Raw genomic sequence first — 18671 nt, forward strand, 5'->3', positions numbered from 1 at the left:
ACAATTCTGTTGAGTGATGCAGATGCCCTCAGGCCTGAACTGGTAGCATTCCGCACTGAAGGACTCAGTGACGAGCCCACGGAGGGTCGATCCGCCGCTCCACGCATTGATGGATGCATGTTCCCTTCTTCGTCATCCCTATCTACATGTCAGCTGTGACGAGATAAGTGCGATTACTGCCGCTACATACACAGTCTGTGAGCGGCTGAGTCGTAACGCGTCAACACTAGCCCTCGCTCTGTCGAAGAGGTGGCCCGCTGCACTGTCCCATGCCTTCCTGACAGAACCTTTGCGAGCTAATGATAATCCGATGTTATCATCATTGTGGCCTGACTTGTTCGTCGAAGCATCCGAGGCTAGATTGTCAGACCTGTTCTTGTCAAAGAGTGGAAGTGTCATTGATTTGCGTGACATGATCGCAGAAATGCGTGCTCCTGGAACAATGTTTCAATGACAATGCTGATGGCTTTGTTGGAGAAAGCAGAAGTATGATATTTTCACGAGATACACGAATGCTCTCCAGCAGCCATATTGCCGTGAATTGGTCCAGATCTCTGAAGGCAGGTGCCACCCACGGTCTGCCGAGTCTTCTCACTCACTGAGTGTGGCTTGGCCTTGTACTTACCCACGTATTGCACTTTGCTGCACCTATCACAACATACCTATCTTACACAAGCTACCAGGAAGAAGCTTGAGTACCTACCTGGCGTTGTCTCAGACCATGGAGTATCTATCTTACGTGTTATGCCTTTGCATTTCGCATCTCGCACTAGCGCTTGCTTCATGGAGATCCTGCTCAGCACGATTTACTTGTGGTCCCTGATATCATTTTGCTAGCCAGGTACAACATCTTAAACCCTCCAGGATAATCTAGATGCCACCTCACATGTGACTGACTTCAACCTTTGGGCGGTGAAACACAACTTGTATAACGCACAATGTTACGATATCGCGATATTGGTCTCGTGGATTTCTTATGGAGAGAGGCAGACTTTGTACCATGGCAGGTACCTACTTGACGTGAGCTGGCCTCGTGGAGGAGCACACATGCTCGACATGCTTGCAGGGAGTGTATCTGTCAATGAAAGCTTTCGTTGTGATGCTCAGTTTCAACGGCAAGCCACTAGACAATCACGTCTACATGGCCAAAATTCCACGACTCCACAATCATGCTGAAGAGCCCCTTCCGCTGCGACCCGCGTGCCACATCAGGTTCACAGTAATCAGCTATACTAGCCCAAGAGTGCGGTTGCCTTGTGCATCTGTACTAGGCAGAAACTGTCAGCCCATCTGCCGAGCGATGGGACTACCAACGTACGCTTGCGTTACTGCCAGGTCGCTTGCTGCATGCACACCTGTGCCGCAATAGAGACTACACTGCCTGGCCATGCTTGAATCAAAGTGTCTTGCAGGCAGAGGAATATACAATGTCGACTGGATAGGATACACGAACGCATTCGGCGCTCCATTTCTTCACTATCTGTGCAACCTTGCCTACTTCACCTTACCTTGACTGTATATGATACCAGAGATGGCGGGAAATGCCGTACGGGACAAAACACAAGTCGCGGAACTTGGGAGTCCTGGCACCGAAGCTTGGGGCAGGGTCCACCACCCAAATGTTAAGTTACAGAGACACTGCAATCGCATAAACATACCTTTGCGCACTGTTGCTCTCTTTACTCTTCACTCTCGTCTCACTCCACCCTCGTCTCACTCCACCCTCGTCTCACTCCGCCCTTGCAACGCGTGCCCGGTAGAATTATCACTAGGTGCACTTCGTGCGGCAGTATCGAAAATGGCCCCAACCAAGAACAAGCCCAAGAACGAAAAGGTCGCTTCCTCTTTCGATGCGATGATCCAAGCTGGTTAATACGCGCGCTTTCCCAATTACATCTCCCGATGCGGACTGACGCCTGTTCATAGATCGCAAGAAGCGCAAGGCAGAAGAGCTTGCACAGCAGATCTTCGGAAAGCATCGTGCAGCCAGCGCAGCTCCAGGCAGCAACAAGAGGAATGCTACCCAGAATGTAGGAGGTAGTTTAGCAAGCAGAGTCGGTGTCACGAAGGTATCATCGTCGCTACAGTCGATTCTTCAATAGAGGAAGCTCACAATCACCAGAACTCATCCCAACCACGCCCTTCGCCGTCGGTCGCCAACGACAAGCGCCAACTTCAATCCAACCGACCCCAAGGCCAACGCAACCCACGTAAGCCATTCAACAAGCCCAACGACGGCGCCACTTCAGCTTCGGCTTCACGTCTTAAGCGCGACCCAGCGTTTGCCAGTAACGAGATCAGTATTCGCGGTGCTGCTGGACCATACTGCGTTGTTGCCAGCAACTTTGCTCCTGGAACCACAGCCGCAGACATTGAAAGTGTCATGCTTCCAGTCGGAGGAGAAATGCTAGGATGCAAGCTGATCTCGGCGAACCCTACCGTCATAGTGGAAATGGTGTTCACCGAGAGAAGCGGAGCGGAGAATGTCATCTCCATGTTCAACAACAAGAAGGTACGATATCTTGCGCGCCCTTGGCAATCTCAAAAGGCTGATCATCAAAAGGCCGACGGTCGGATTCTTTATGTCTACATGAAAGAAGGCGGCCCTTCTCAACCCATTGCGCATCACTCGACAGTATCGAATTCTGCTGTTACTCGTCCTACTCCCATACAGTCCCTGCCTGCTCCTACAGCGCCAACGGCACCAGTCGCTTTTTCTCTGCCTGCTCAGCAAGCCTCAGACGAGTACATGGAGATCGAGCCCGAATCCATCGTCAGCAATAACAACAACGATGCCGCGTACGTTGCGAATGGTGAAACAGACTTTCAGGCTGAGCACGCCATGGACGGAGGTGCATCGTTTGCGCCTCGTGGCAATGAGGCCCCACGCGCGCCAAGGGAGACATACAGACCTCCTCATCGCAATGATTATCCCCGTGGCCCGAGACGGTCTGAACATGAGTACCAGGACGGCAGGCATGGCTACCAGGATCAACGGTATGCGCGCCGTGAAGACAACTACGGCGGAGGCTACAGGAGCGATAACAGGGGTCGCTTCAGAGATGATGGAAGATCGCGGGGACAAGGCAATGGCCGATCTGCGGGAGGCTATGCCTGAGCTGCTGATTCCTGTTGTCTGATGATAAAGCGCAGTTGTGCTTCTTATTGCATTTCTTCTCTAGTCAATGGGCTTTACGACTGCATGACTGTACATCAGCGTACGTTTTCGGACTTTCCCTGGTCACTCATACCCATTCGCTTGGATTCTGGCGTTACATATACCGGTCAGGAATGGAAGTCGAAATTTGTTCTCTGTTTCCTTTCTCCGAGTACGCTCGTGGGCGGCATTTGACGCGAGCGCAAATGCTACGGATATATGCTCTGTTGCCTCTGGTAGGCCAACGATAAGGATATACAGCCTCCGACAATGCCATGCAGGTTGTTGACAGAACATTATTGTACACGTGGCGACGCATGGCCAAGTTCTCGGTGCCAGACAGTGTGTACTTCAATTAAGCATATATCTGGACAGGGTTGTGCCCTCACTCAAGAGGGTTGTCCCTTTTGGAAAAGACTAGGTTGAGACAGGGGACCAACAAGGTCTCATATGCGAAGATACCATCACAAATATGACAGCGCAGAGTTGTAGGACTCGAGATATTGATATGGACCCTAAAAATCGAAATTTCCATCCTCGGTCTCACGAACCCATAATATCAATGACCAGTCTCCCTGTCATATTCATATCGCTGCAATCGTTGAGCTCTGCTCTGCAGTAAACAAAATTATTGACTTCAGATAGGCTTATTGCAGCACCGGGTCAGCAAAAAAAAATTGGTTGGTGGAGAGCGTTTTGCACAAAGTTCGTTGCAGACAGGGGAAGTCTGTTGCACAGCCTCCTGGACAGCTTATTGTATGGCAGAAACATATCGATATAAGACGTTCAGTATGCTCGCTGTCAACCCAATTCCTCTACCCATCTCAATCTTACCATCCAAAACCTCGCTACGATATCGTTAGATATCTCAGCATTCAAAACCCATCAAAACCAAAAACCAAGACCAAAGTCAAAACCACAACCAGATTCAAAACCAAGATCAAAAAGATCACCAACCACAACAAAAAGATCCACAGCAAGATCAAAACCCAGATCATCAAGATCAACAAGATCCACAGCAAGATCCAAGCCAATCTCAAGAACAAGATCAACAACAAGATCTCAGACAAGATCCAGAAGCCATACCAGGCACCAAGATCGACAACGACAAGAAGATCAACAAGGTCACATCAAGATCCAAGACAAGACCAAAGACAAGATCCCAGAAGCCATACCAGGGCACCAAGATCCAAGAACAAGATCCGAGAAGCCATACCAGGCACCCAGATCAAGAACGACAAGAAGATCAACTAGATCAAGAACAAGATCCAAGAAGCCACATCAGGCACCATCCAACTCAGACACCCATCTCTCCAATCCTCCGAGTCAAACACACAAGATGTCCGGTAGCAGTTTCAACGCCAGCTACTCAGACCTCCAGAGATTCGGGTTCGGATTCGTGATGGACCTCCACAATGTGGACACCGAACACTCCAACGATTACGACTCTGTTCGCTTGCCATCTTCCAGGATTAGCAACGTTGAGAACAGCGGCAGCGATAGTGATTGGGTCGATGTAGTAGCAGAAGAAGAAGAAGAAGAAGAAGAAGAAGAAGAAGAAGAAGAAGAAGAAGAAGAAGAAGACGTGACGTCTCAGATCTCGGATGAGTCCGTGGAAAGTCTCGTCGAAGCGCCACCAAGGAGTCGCCGTCATTACCATTTCCATGACGAAAGACGATGGATCCAGGCTCCGCATTCCCCCTGGATGGACCTGGATACCAGCATGGACGTGCCAGAAGACATCTACAGGGCGGCAGATTCCGTGCTGGACATGGCCAGAGACAGAGACGAGACTCATGGTCCAGGAGGATTTCACAGGGTGCCAGGCACAAGAAGACGTGAAACAGGCATGTTGGGGGACAGTGGACTCTTCGCCGAAGAAGAGAGGATCACGGGCTTACCATTGCCACACCTCGCGCACGTTGAGCGACGCGAGACCAGACAAAAAGCACTTGTCGCTCGCTTCCTCGACAGCTTGCCTCCACCACATCAAGCTGAGCTCAAGGAGGAGTGCCCTATCTGCCGCGAACCCTTTGAAGAAGGGTCGACAGACGCGAGGAAGTTGCCGTGCAGTGTCGGACGCGCACACGTTTTTCATGTCACATGCATCTCACAGTGGTTGGAGCAGGAGGCTTCATGTCCAGAGTGCAGGGCTAGGTTCAGGGAATGTGAGGAAGGTAGCATCAATATCGGTGATGTTGACTCTGGCTACGAGGAGGGATCTGTCTCTGACAACGTCGACGACAACGACAACGACAACGAAGACGTCGACGGCTTTCCCGCGGATGAGTATCTGAATCCCGAGGGTACTGATGTCGTGCCGAATTGGGTCAACATGATGGGTCGGGCACGCGAGGGGGATATTTTCATGCGGTTGATCCACAGAGCCATCCAGATGGAAGATGAGAGCGCGGTTTACTTTTCTCTCATCACTGTGCGGGCCACGGATCGGGATATGCTGATTTAGCATTATTGGAACTATACATAGATAATCGGAGACCAATCAAACCCTCCACTTCAACCTTCCTGCTTGACTCTTTGCACAAATCATACATTCGTGTATAGAATCATTCGGATAATGTGATATTCAAATAAAAGTGAGTGAATCGATACCCATACCACATGCACATCACCGACCCCCGGAAAACCCCCCTCACCTGCCTGCTGCGTGCCAAGAATACCAGACCCCTTCTCCACGCGCGCATAACATTACGATAATACATTCAATCACGGCAACAGCACATCTCTTCCTTCTGCCTCGGGTGCAACATAAACTCCAACCGACCAGTCAACCAAGCAAGGGCAGAAAATAAAAATAACAATGACAGACCCCACACCGCCCGCTAACAAATCCGACACGACGTGGACAGTAGACGACTACGAAGCGGCCCTTGCGCACCTCGAGGCGCTGCAGGACCAGGTACGCATACCCCGATTCAAAACCCCTCGTCCGATTATCATAGCCCGCAAAGAAGACATGGACCAAGTTGGATTGAGTCAGTGAGTGCGTGCGTGCTAATACGAGAACGAACAGATCACGGCTCTGCGCACGACAATCCCCTCCATGGTGCGCCCACTGGCATACCACCCGGCGTCCCTCAGTCCTCTCACAAGAACAGCAACAACCCCATCATCCACAACGGCGAAATCTCAGGCCTTCACCGCTTTGAAAAAAGCAGCTATAACCGCTGTCTCCGACGCGAGATCTTTCCGCGGGGAATGGGAGGGCGAGCAGACGCGGCGGATATTAGAGAAAGCGAGGGAGAGTAGAGCAATAGATGGGGATTTGAGCAGGGGGAGGGACGTGCCTGTTTTCGGGTGGATTGATGCGCGCGGAGGGGGAGAGAGGCGGGGTGTTGGGGGGATGGAAGGGGATGGGCTGCAGCAGAAGGGCGTGGAGGGGGAGATTGAAGGGGATGTTAAGATGGAGGTTAAGATGGAGGAGTCACCTTGAGGGCTTTGTGGTCGAGCATCAGCATCAGCATGAGCATCCAGCTATGACTCTACGACGCGACGACACCACAGACTACCGCACGGGGATACTACGTCCCCCAGGACTTCGCTACTTACTCCAATACACCACACCACACTACCACCCACCCACACTCGAGCGAGAAGCCGAGTCCTCTTCTTCCTTCCATTGGCGTCGGATCAAACAAGCAGAGGTCCAGAACCGCCATTCCGGCAGAGGGGAAAGCTCACCTCGGCCGACTACCATGCTCCTCTCGAGGTCCTGTACACACACACACACACACACACACACACACATTCATCAATCAGTCAATCGGCCACTCTGTCACTCACTCACACGCTCACCAATCGCGGCATTAAGGCTGGCACGGAAGGCTACTTAGCCTAGAGCACCGAATCAACCCGCGCCATTTGCACGCCAGCGACGACGTCGACGGATAGTCGCGGCCTTGCATACTGCAATGACGACAACAAACTCAAGAAAAACTGTGTACGTTTTCTTTTCCGAGAATGACTGAGCCATTTGGTGTGGGTACTGGGAAGGAGTGATCACTGCGTCTGTTACTAGATCGTCACGTCGCACCTGCGTGTCGCGCTCTTGTCTCATGCTGTCTTGGTAGATATCCAGACCTAAAGCATGACACGGAGGAACAGTCTGGGGAGAAGGGTGGTGAGGGGCAGGGAAACTACACCATAGAAGTACCAATGCGATCAAGGACGTCCTCGTGTGAGTCTAGATTGAGGCGAGACCCAGATGGAGACGAGGAGATCACAGGAGAGGAGACGACGAAAGAGGGAATGGTGAGGCAGACTATTGGTATCATGTCCATGCGCGCACGAGCGTCAAGTAGCTTTGCTTTTTACTATGTAATTATCGAGTAAGAATGCCACGAGAGTAGAGGACATCATCATTCCTAGCATCTTTCAATAGGAGAAAGGTGCCATGTGAGACCCATCACCAAGCTTTTCGACAAGGAAAGAAGCTACAGAAACCCCAAGGTAGGGTCGGAAGGCAAAAGAGAGGAACAGCTCTAATAAGCACCCACATCCCCACCGACCCTGGCCAGCACCTCGAACACTCTCGGCGCAAGCTTATACCTGACGAGTCCCGCGAAAACCATCATATCCTTGGCGACCTGCAGAATCTCAGCCATGACGCCACTGTTCCCCTGCTGCACCTCATAGCTCGAGTTACGCAGCACATCGCGCTGGTTGCCGCACGCCGTGATGGTCCAGACTAGAAGGTTTCCGATGTTTCGCGCCACGACAGGCGGCAAGGTGTTGAATGCCGAGGCATGCGCGCGGATCAGCGATATATTGCCCCTGCTTGCTATGGGCAGGAGGTTCAGGCTGTGCAGTTTGTCGAGCGCCGAAGCCCATTTCGAGGCCTCGATCAGCCGCTTGGATTCGGCCATGCTCAGCAGCAGGGCGCAGGCTTCGCGGTTTGTCGTCTTGATCTTCGTGTTGCTCAGGGCGTGAGCTTCGTACAGGTCGCGCATGTTGCGTGTCAGTAGGTATGGGTCTTCGACGGCGGTGAGACTCAGGCTTTGGCCGAGTTCACGTTGCTCGAGCTGCTGTTGCTGTTGCTGTTCTTGGTTGAAGTCGCGAGGCTTGAGAGGTTCCAGACGCAGAGGTGCGTCGCCAATCTCGACGGCAATGGCTTCGGACAGGGCTTTGTTGCAGATGCTGATGACGTTGTCGTATTCTTCTGCGAGATGATAGAGAAGAACAGCGTCTGTGACTCGGCCATTGTCGTCTGCGATCTGGGCGGCGCTGATGGTGATTTGGCGAAGGAATTGCTCTTCGTCTTTGATGCCGATGAGCTTGAGTCTCTGCTCGATGCTTCCCTTGATGCGTTGGCCATCGCTGCGGATGTCACCGAGAAGTTGGGCAAATTCGCGAGTCTCGAGGACAAGTTCACGCAGAGCTTCGTGGCAGAGCTGGCTTTGACGTTTACCTGGCTCACCAGGGACATCGGCATTCAAGCAGATCAGGGCAAGGTAATCGGCGGCGGCGGTTGTTGCCGAAGCACGGAAAGCACGCGTGTAGTAACCGATAAGATGCCCAAAGGCGATCTGAGGCTGTTGGCGAGTAGTGTAGGAGACTAGAAAAAATGTTAGTCGACGGCCGGGAAACAAGAAAAAGGCAAGAAGCTTACGTAGATCCTCGGCACTGTTGAAGTCGTTGACCCTCAGCAGGCCATAGTAGTTAAGCGCAATGGCGAAATGGACTGCAGTCAGATAGTTGTGAGGATACAACCAGGCAACAGCGCTCTCGAACTGTCCCGCCAGAACTTGCAAGAAGAAATAAGTGCCAACGCCAGCCGCACCCTCGGCACCCTGAACAAAGTGGCGCTGACCAACTTCGTGAATGACAGCACGAACATCCTCCAGAGCAAAGACCTCGGCTGCTGTCTCTTCGACGCGGTTGACCTCTCGCGCAAGAGCAAACTGCAGCCAGACCCAGTCCTCCATGCTCTGGTTGACGCCATCGAGACTGCGCCTGCTTAGTTCGCAACGGCCGATGATCTTGTAGCAAGCCATGCGGTACGGATCGAGCGAGCTCTCTGGACCAATCCTCGATCTTTGAGAGTATTCGTTACTGATTCGAGCCTGCAGATCCTGAGGTAGTCTGTGGTCCTCGCTGCGTGCGTAGCTAGCGAGATAGTTGGGAAAGTTGCGGTCCATGCTCTTGATGGCTCTCTCGTTCTCGGCCACATATTGAGCAGCCTCGTCGACAAGACCAGCACGCAAGAGATAGAAGATCAAGACCCAGCAGTAGTCATCGTTGAGGCTTTGCAACTCAACATTCTCAGCACCAAGCTCTTTGCGGGCAGAGCGAATGCGAATGTAACCGCGGACCTTGTTGATGATAGACGGGACACCGCCGAGACTGGCTTCTTTCGCATTCCTCGAGATAGTGGATTCGAGTTGTTGCATGAACAGTTTCTCCAGAAACTTCCGAGATCCATCGAGAATACGCTTTCGCAGCGCAAAGGCGGCGCGGGAGATGGGCGAGTCATCCAGATAATCAGCAGAGTATTGTCGCTCTTTGACAGCACCGGGGTCTGAGAAGCGCTCAACACCGGCCTTTTCGCCAACAATCTCAGCAAGAGCTTGGTAAGCGTTCACAAAGTGAGACGTGTCGTCAAGGGAAGGCTGAGCTTCGACATCGGCAAATTCTTGCAGAATCGGATAGACCTTCTCGGCCAAACGAGACACGTTGAGGCTCTTGACTTTCTCAATGTACTTGGACTGCTTCTCCCGCATCATGCGGTCCTCAGGAGCTGCTTGCATGCCACCGTTAGGAGCTTTCTCGGCGACATCATTGAAAAGACTCTGGCGCATAGTACGTGAACCAGCGGCACCCAAAACACTTTTGGAAGCGCCGAAACTGGCGCTGTTGTTTGTGGTCGCGCCAAGACCTCTGCTCCTTCTGCTTGAACGACCGAAAGCGCCCCGGGCAGCTTGACTTGCGGTTCCACCAAAGTCAGCACTCGCGTCTTCGGTCTTCTTGACAAGGCCGAAATGCTCGTAGATGCGTCTGCGCTGGGCGTCCCATTCCATCTGCACATTCTCCTCGAGGAAGTTGTCAAAGTCGCGTTTCGCTTGTTCCAGGCCCTGCTCGATCAGATTCAATGTGGATTGACGATAGATGCCCTCGACATAAGTGTCGAGGTCGGTGTCGAACGGGGTGAGTGTAGGTGCCGCAGCAGCTGCTTTGGTGCTGGGATCTGCAGCAAAGGCTCCAAGATCGCGAAGGGCGGCACCCGTGTTGACTCCAGAAGCAGCGAGCAGATAGTGTGCTCTGCTGTCGGCGCCTCTCTGGCTGGCTGTCGGACCACCTTGTCCAATGTTTCTAACCTTTCGTGCAATGTCCCCGAGACCCAATTGTAGACTGGGCAGCTCGCCAAACTGCGCGACGGTGGATTGGTCGTTTTCTCTCTTCTTTCCGCGTTCCAGCAGCTGGTCAAAGAAGGCTGGCTGCGAGCGAGTGGGCTGTGAGGACTGCGTGTTGTTCTGCGGTTGTGCTCCAGCAGCTTGGTTCTGGTTCGTCTGCTGCGTTGCGCCAAAGGTAGAGCCTCCGAAAAGACTTCCACCAGCGACGGGCTGAGACGTTGCCGGGGCAGGCCTCGACTGGCCAAAGCTACCGAGGAGGTTTCCAGTAGACTGCTGTGTCTGTGGTGCAGGCTGCGCGGTCGATGCGCCTAGACCGCCGAAGAGTCCACCACCAGGAGCAGAAGAAGTCTGAGGCTGAGCTGTGGAAGCACCGAGGCCACCAAACAGACCTCCCCCGGTTCCTGTCGCGCCATTGCTGTTGTTGGCAGGAGCAGTAGACGAAGTACCACCGAAGCCACCGAAGGAGAGACCCGGAGTCTGTGATTGTGGTTGTGATTGAGACTGGGGCTGTTGCGATGTCTGACCTCCGAGGTTGCCAAAGAGTCCTCCTCCTGTTGATGCACCAGTGTTGCCTTGTTGTTGCGCAGGTTGTGCAGCAGCAGCAGCAGCAGAGCCAAACAACCCTCCTCCTGTACCTGCCGCCGGAGTCGTCGAGTTTGCGGGACTGCCAAATCCGCCAAAAGCACCTCCAGTAGTCGCCGGCTTGTTCTGGCCGCCCAGGTTGCCGAATAGACCGGACATTGCTTTTTTGGTTGCAAAAACTGGATGGAGTCGGGCGGTGTTTACATCCAGCTGTTATTCAAGCTGGAGTCGCGCGTCGTGATTGTTGTATTTTTTGAATCGACTTGACTTTGGTACAGGCACAAAAGCTTCGAGGCGCTCAAGCTGCCGCGCGCAACGTGTTTTGTGGGGAAAGGATGAGATCGACGCTCGCCATAACACTCACCTGCACATACAGTACACTCAGACTTGACTGTAACTTCTATATAGTATTGTTCTGTTCATCTAGATTACAAAACATCTCCAAGCCCTTCGGTCTACCATACACTAGTTCACATCCGTCTGTCTCTCGGCATCTCTTGATCGTGGGAGGGGCGCGTCTTCCCACAAGTCTGTCTGCCTTTGGTTTCTCACGGCGATATCGCCTCCCTGACTGCATCAGCCAGTCTTCTGTAGTCTTTCAATAACTCCTCAATCTCTCCAATCTTGAGCTCCTTGATATCCGTGACTTCCATGAATCGTCGCACAGGCGGCTTCGTTTTCCTCAACTGTGCCAACGCCTCCATCGCGCTGAGATCTGCCTCGTCTTTGACTTCTGACTTCGTGCCGTTCTGCTCCGCCTCGCCCTCTGTCGCTTCGCCCTCTTTCTTCTCCGCCACTTTCTCCGGCATGTGACCCAGCTGTTTCGATTTCTCCGCTGCCGACGGCACCGCTGCTGGCGTGCTCGCTGCGCTGACGCTTCTCCGAAACCCGCCGAAACTTGGCACACTGAAGCTTTTGAGCGGGTTGAATGTGTTCATCAGATTGCCCATCTGATCTGCAGCGCTGGCAGTCGATCCCGCTGGTGACGGCGTGGGCTTCGCGAGCGGCGACTTGTCAAAGCCCACCCGCTTGCCGCTGCCGGTGCTGATGCTGCTGTCCGCGCTTCTGTCACGGAGACGTCCTCCCACAATACTGAGCACATCCCTTTCGGGTTTCTCCCGGACCGGTCTGCTCAGGGGATCGTCGATCGTCTCCGACACTGGCGACTCGTGAATGCTGCTACGTCCACTGATGAGGCCTTCGTCGCCCATCGCTGGCTCGGGGAGCAGTGTAGGCGAACTGATGAGCTTCCTTGCATCCTCCAGTGTCTTGGGCAGAATGACGGGAGAATCATGTCCCTGGCCCTGTTGCTCCTTCATCTTGCCAAAGAGGAATTTGAAACTGTTCTCCAACGTCGAGTTGATAGCATCGAAGGCCTGGTCGGCCGAGTTCAGAAGCTCCACCCGTCCCTCCTCGATGCGCTCGGCCTGAGCCTGGATCAACGAGGACAGGCGACGATGTGGGAACGCAGGACGGGGCATTGAAGATGGTGAGGGCAGCGGCTTGGGTATTTCACCAGGAGTAAATTCTGTAGCCGTAGCTGAAGCCGGCGTCACGCTTGGCGTGATCGATCGAGGGCTCGACGCCCGTACAGGTGCAGCATCGAACGCTTCCTTGTTCGGCGTCTGTGGCCGACTGGACGATTTCGGTGGTCCTTCAGGCGCTTCATCTGCGCGCAGCGAGGAGAGGTCGACCGTTTCAAGAAAGGAGATTGCAGCTTCCAGATTGACGAGACAGTAAGCGGCCTCGCCATCCATGCGATTACGCGAGCGGAACAATTGAACAAAGTGCAGATTGCTGACGACAGTAAGTGACTCGGGGTCGGACATGATCAAGGTATAGATCAGCGTGGGCAGAACCTCATCTGCAGAAGACGAAGAAGGGAAAAGCTGAGATAGAGTCTCGACGATGTTCTTGTGAGCTTCGGTCAGCTTGTGTAGCTTTCCCAGCGGATAGTGCTCGTCGTCCATCTGCTTCAAGCTGTCCATGGCGGGAGCGAGCAATTTGGCGATTCTGCCTTCTTCCTCCTTGGCTTGCTCGGGGGTGGTCTTATCTGTCTCGATGTTTACATGCAGCTCTTTCAAGCCAATGCCGACAAGAGCGAGGGCGGCAGTCCGGGATCGTAGTTTGGCGTCTCTCTCCTCGTCGTCGGCGCTCCGGTGGCGGTAGATCTTCTCGTAGATCTTCTCGCAAAGACCACGTTCGACGGCCTCCTCGAGTGCAATGCGTTTCTTATCTAGCAGTCGACGGGCCTTTCGACGATCTGCGACCTCGGACGGGGTCAGCATCTGCTGCTCCCCATCTCCAGGAGATGGCTGGCCCGCGCCGGAATTGCCCCTCTTTCTGCCTATGATGGAGGAAGCCTTGGAGGAAACGGAGGGTGCCGGGGAGTTCTCACGTCCGATCCGCGTAGATAGAGTGGCGATGTGGGTGGATATGTGTGACTCGGCCTGGACGTAAAAGTCCTGGAAGAGGTCGGCAATGGCATCGATGTTCAGGGGAGCGGCGTGGGCCTTGATGGACAGTGACCTGAGGAATCTGTGGAGCAGAGTCAGTTGTGAAGAAAAGGACACGAGACGAGTGGTCGCTACCTGTCAGTCAAGCTGCGGATCTCGATGGGCAACTGGTCGAAAGTAGCTGGTGAGTCCGGAACGGGCTTCTTGTCCGCGGCGACGGAAGGCGAGTCGAGGGTGTCTTCATTCTCATCCAAGGTGTCGAAGATGTCGGCGCGATGCGCATTGACTCGTTCGATGTCGGCTATGTCTCGAGCCTCGGGGATGCGGTGGATGGTCGGGGTCTGTATAGTAGTAGCCCTGGTGCGAGATGGAGATGAAGGCGATGCACTCGAGCTGGGCGAGGCGAGTCTGGTGAAGCTGCGGGAGATGTGCAGTGGCCGGGGCCTCCGGGGATCTTTCGGTTGCAGGTGTGACATTTTTGTCTGTTCGGATCAAGTGGATAGAGGGTGAGACAATATAGCTGTGCAATTATAGTATGCAAAGCATGCAATTGCAACGATACGGCAGACGCGGGCGAGCACACGAAAGCGAATGTGTGGGAGATGTGAAAGTGGAATGACCGACGAGAACCAGCTCAAGTCATACGAGAACACGGAAACATGCGGACAAGATGGAGTTGGTCAGAGATGAGCGGCAGCAGGAGCAGCAGAAGCGAAGATTGATTGAGGCTGGGATAAAGGGATGAGATGGGCCTCGGAGTCATGAGCCGTGTGTGCACATGTGTGATCTATCAAAAGGACATGAGGTACGGCAACAAGCAGTGCAAGCGACAGAATAGATGCAACAACACGATACAGGGCGAGCAGAGACTCGTACTTGTTGTCTCTTGCCGTTATTAGGGATCTGTTATCAGGCTACCTTTATGGCAAGACGCGGGACTAGATATTGGCAAAAGTGAGGTGAATTACGACCATATACACTGGCAGACAGCAAGGCCCCTTGACATCAGCGTGATATTGCCGTTCCAGGTTATCTTAAGCTTTTGTGCTTGTTAGCTGCCCCGCTGCTGCTGCGAAGGCGATGGACTGATGCATACCGTACTGTACCGACGAGGATGGACCCTGACGCGCGACAGTGCTTGTACAGTGCAGTGCCTTCGTAATGTGCATGCACCACATGCATCAGTGCACTGTAAAGTACTTTACTGGACACAGGATACAGTGCTCTACTTTGCCGCCATTTGAAGCACCACGCACCACGCACCACGCACCTCATTCAACCTGGCCGATCGACGCCGAGTGAGCACCTGCACTCACAGACTACACTCTGCGACCAGAGTCGGGAGGGGTTGCGTCATTGTTTGCTTGGTTTGCGACGACGACGGGACGGCGGCTCTGCACGGACGCGACCCCGGATAACCTTGAAGTCGATGGTCCCCATGACACTTGCAAGTCGTTGATAAGGGCAGCAGCCTAGGTACCTACCTTATCCTATCTGCACCTGCCCAGAGCCGCATGATCAGGTACTCGTACCTTCCTGCTCTACCTTGACTGTGTACTCCGTGTACTCCGTACCTGCTTCATACAGAGAGTGGTTGCCTCCCGTTCTTCCATACCGACTTTCATCCTGTCATCTTTTCTCTTCCTTCTTCTCTATTCCCTTTGATCTGCGCATAATGCTTGACAGTTGCCACACTCTCTTCTAAAATGCGAAGCGTCCCCCACCTACTCACCAACCTCCTCGCCTTATCCTTCTTCCTCGTCGAGTCCGCCTCCGCACGACGAGAGGGGCAAGGTCCGCAAAATGTCCTGCTGCCACCAGGCACTGTTACAGACCCTCCCGCTGCGGCGGAGCCTGTTGTGTCTTCTCGCTATCATGATTTTGTGAGTGTTGCCTTGTACCCCAGAGCATGAGTCAACCCAATGAGTCTGAGACTGAACTCCTTCCTCTCCAGACGCTGAGACACATCTTCCACAAGGGATCGCATCAATACCCTTTACTCCACAGAAAGACCGACGTGCGACCAGATACAAGAATCCAAGAGATTGATATAGATGGAGTGTCGTTAGACTTGCCTCGTACCGTGCGGGTCCAGTCAGGTGCAGCCTACATCCAGCGTCTGGCCGATCGATCACGAAAGAGCATTGACCGTCTACTGGAAGATGGACAGATGCGTGGTGAGGCTGTGTCATTGCCACCTTCGGCATGGTCTGTGGACAAGATCCCTTCTCCGAACATCACCGATAAGGAAACAGTTTTGAGCTTCGCCCGCATGGCTGCCAATGCCTATGTTCAGGAGCCCAACACCGGCGAGTGGGAAGATGTCGGAGGCGGTTTCAACTACACCGAGGGCTTTGGCTGGCAGTATGATGGTCTGCGGGGACACATCTTTGCCGACACGGAGAACAAGACGATAGTGATTGGCTTAAAGGGCACTTCACCTGCTGTTTTCGACGGTGCAGATACTACGGGCAACGACAAGATGAATGACAATCTCTTCGGAAGTTGCTGCTGTGGTCAAGGCGGGCAATACCTGTGGAAGACGGTCTGCAACTGCCAGACTTCCGCCTATACATGCAACTCGACATGTTTGGTAACCAACTTGCGAGACAAGGGACACTACTACCGTGCTGCCCAAGAGCTCTACCACAACGTCACTGCGTTGTATCCCAATGCCGATGTCTGGCTGACAGGTCACTCACTCGGAGGCGTTGTTTCTGGCCTTCTCGGCTTGACCTTTGGTCTGCCCACCCTCACCTATGAGGCCTTCCCGGACGCTCTCGCCGCCTCTCGACTGGCTTTGCCTACACCGCCGGGCTATCATATCGGTCGCCACCAAGCTCGAGCTCACACTGGTGCATACCACTTCGGCCATACAGCGGACCCTATCTACATGGGCACCTGTAACGCCGCCTCATCCTTCTGCACCATCGCTGGTTATGCATTCCAAGGTCAGTGTCACACTGGAAGCACATGTACCTATGACACAGTCGGCGACAAGGGCTGGCGTGTGGCCATTGGTACACATAAGATCAACAGCGTCATTAAAGATGTCATCGAGAAGTACGACACTGTGCCAGAGTGCACTCAGGACACAGACTGCATAGATTGTTTCAACTGGAAGTTCTTTGAATCAAATGGCACGGAAAGCACAAGCTCGTCGGTTCCTACGTCTACCTCTTCGACAAGAACGAGGACAGAGACATGCAAGACACCCGGGTGGTGGGGATGTCTGGACGAGAGCTCGACAGCCAAGACGACGACCATGACCAGTACAATAACCACAACCACCTGTCTGACACCAGGGTGGTTCGGGTGCAAAGACGAACAGACCACGACGCAGACGACCACTGTGACAAGTCCATCTCCAGCTCCTGCTCCAACAATGCCAACAACCGGACCTTCGGCATCGCCGACGAGCACGGAGAGCACGACGTCTTCAAGCAGCACAAACACGTGCAAGACACCCGGATGGTGGGGTTGTAAGGACCCGACGAGCACTTCGACCAGCAACACGGACTCGGTCTCGTCCACCAGGTCGACTTCGTCCTCGTCGACGACGACGACGACGACGACGACGACGCCACCTGTAGCACAGATGCTCGGGGTTCCCGAAAAAGTGGATCTATAATGAAGACGTGGGAGGCTGAACACGTCTCACATACATAACGCAACGGAGTTTTCATTTTTGCGGTTGAAGCATATGGGATGGGCACATGGATGGTATGGTTTTGGTTTGATTTATCTTGTTTATACGTGTCAACCAGAGTGCTGAGCGAAGCACGCAGAGGTCGGGGCGCTGAGTGGCGATTGGGGATTATTGGCGAATTTTGCTGTAGAACTCGCTATCCGCAAATCTGCAAAACAATTGAGATACCTTTGACCATGTTCTTTCCAAGGTCTGTTCCTTCAACTTGTTCTTATAATTGGCTTGATAACGAGCCATCATTGCTTTTCCATCTATAAATATTCTCGACAGTGAGGGGTACTCATCTCCTCCTGCTCAAACTTCGGCTGCGGCTTCTGCTACGGCTCCTGCTCCTGTCATAGCTAGAATAACTTGGACTCCTTCTGCCTCTTCCACCGCCTCCTCTTCCTCTGCCTCCCCCACCTCCGCCACCACCGCGGCTCCTTCGAGGTGGAGGAGTGGGACTCCGAGAGTAACTCCTGCTCCTCGCGCTGTAAGGACTTCCACTCCGGTTTCGCGGACTGAAGCTTCGATCTCTGAGGGCGCCGCCCTGTCCAGGACGGTAAGAATCCATGTTTTCGTCGCCGTAGCCGCCTCTGCCTCTACCGCCTCCACGTCCTCGGCCTCCAGGCGGTGGGAGGGCTCTGCCACCACCACCACCACCTCCTCCACCACCCCCTCCTCCTCGAGGTCCGCCAGCTGCGCCTTCTCTGTATCGTCTCGGCTCACCGAAAGCGTCTCGACCGGGCCGTCTAGGCTTCGGCGACCTGCTCCATCGTCGTCGCGGCAACACAAGCGACACATTGATCAGTGCGCCATCCAGCTGCGCCTCGTGCATATGCGCAATAGCGGCCTCCGCATCCGCAGGGGTCGCGAACACAACGTACGCGGTGCCGCGGTTCGTATTGAAGGATCTGTTCATCGGCATCTCTATGTTGGTTATCGAGCCGTAGTTTGCGAAGATTTCCTGTAAGTGCGCGGGCAGGATGTTCTTCGTGAGTTTCTCGACGACGATTTTGGACGAGCGCGGCATGGGCGGTGTGGCGCTTCTGGATCGGGAGCGAGATGGGGATCGCGCGTCGCTTTTGCCTCCTCCTCTGCTTCTGCTGCGGCTGTGGCTCGCGCTGCGCGTGTAGCTTCTTGCGCGGTACGACGAGCGATTCGTCCTGCTTCCATGGCGTATCGGCGAGCGAGAACGTGCTGGTGTGGGTGAGCGACTGGCTGCGCTTGCTGCTCTGTTTGCGGGTGATCGCGTTCGGCGAGGAGACACGGATCGTCGAGGTGAGCGCGAGGAATGGGGTGTGTGGCTTCTTGATCTTGTGCGCCCGCGCCCGGGAGAAGGTGAGCGCGCCAGAGAGGGCGATCGAGACGGCATTGGGTTTTTAGCTTGGGCGAGGCAAGTGGTGGATTGGAGAGAT

At 53.9% G+C, this 18671-nt stretch overlaps 6 protein-coding genes across 7 annotated transcripts; 3 read left to right on the forward strand and 3 right to left on the reverse strand.

The window, feature by feature from the left end:
* Positions 1–1798: 1798 nt before the first annotated feature.
* Positions 1799–3118, forward strand: AAFC00_001489 (uncharacterized protein; the record flags this gene model as incomplete). 2 transcript variants are annotated; one of them, XM_069340689.1, is made up of 4 exons in its annotated part: positions 1799–1868; positions 1927–2069; positions 2123–2512; positions 2564–3118. In XM_069340689.1, 4 exons carry the CDS (start codon positions 1799–1801, stop codon positions 3116–3118), a joined length of 1158 nt encoding a protein of 385 aa, XP_069204160.1. The 2 variants fall into 2 exon arrangements, with proteins under 2 accessions (XP_069204160.1, XP_069204159.1); XM_069347927.1 differs by having other exon boundaries at positions 1927–2054.
* A 2860-nt stretch (positions 3119–5978) lies between these two features.
* AAFC00_001490 (uncharacterized protein) lies at positions 5979–6611 on the forward strand (the record flags this gene model as incomplete). The annotated part of the gene is made up of 2 exons (XM_069348550.1): positions 5979–6077; positions 6192–6611. The coding sequence occupies 2 exons, from the start codon at positions 5979–5981 to the stop codon at positions 6609–6611; spliced, it is 519 nt and encodes a 172-aa protein (XP_069204161.1).
* A 1048-nt stretch (positions 6612–7659) lies between these two features.
* AAFC00_001491 (uncharacterized protein) lies at positions 7660–11268 on the reverse strand (the record flags this gene model as incomplete). Its single annotated transcript, XM_069340690.1, has 2 exons — positions 7660–8732; positions 8787–11268. The coding sequence occupies 2 exons, from the start codon at positions 11266–11268 to the stop codon at positions 7660–7662; spliced, it is 3555 nt and encodes a 1184-aa protein (XP_069204162.1).
* Positions 11269–11657: 389 nt separating this feature from the next.
* On the reverse strand, positions 11658–14041 carry AAFC00_001492 (uncharacterized protein; the record flags this gene model as incomplete). The annotated part of the gene is made up of 2 exons (XM_069340691.1): positions 11658–13647; positions 13701–14041. The coding sequence occupies 2 exons, from the start codon at positions 14039–14041 to the stop codon at positions 11658–11660; spliced, it is 2331 nt and encodes a 776-aa protein (XP_069204163.1).
* A 1230-nt stretch (positions 14042–15271) lies between these two features.
* AAFC00_001493 (uncharacterized protein) lies at positions 15272–17196 on the forward strand (the record flags this gene model as incomplete). Its single annotated transcript, XM_069340692.1, has 2 exons — positions 15272–15448; positions 15520–17196. The coding sequence occupies 2 exons, from the start codon at positions 15272–15274 to the stop codon at positions 17194–17196; spliced, it is 1854 nt and encodes a 617-aa protein (XP_069204164.1).
* Positions 17197–17554: 358 nt separating this feature from the next.
* AAFC00_001494 (uncharacterized protein) lies at positions 17555–18628 on the reverse strand (the record flags this gene model as incomplete). The annotated part of the gene is made up of 2 exons (XM_069340693.1): positions 17555–17862; positions 17917–18628. The coding sequence occupies 2 exons, from the start codon at positions 18626–18628 to the stop codon at positions 17555–17557; spliced, it is 1020 nt and encodes a 339-aa protein (XP_069204165.1).
* Positions 18629–18671: the final 43 nt, after the last annotated feature.

The sequence above is a fragment of the Neodothiora populina genome (assembly GCF_041146345.1).
Source record: "Neodothiora populina strain CPC 39397 chromosome Unknown canker_contig_12, whole genome shotgun sequence".
Classification (NCBI taxonomy): domain Eukaryota; kingdom Fungi; phylum Ascomycota; class Dothideomycetes; order Dothideales; family Dothioraceae; genus Neodothiora; species Neodothiora populina.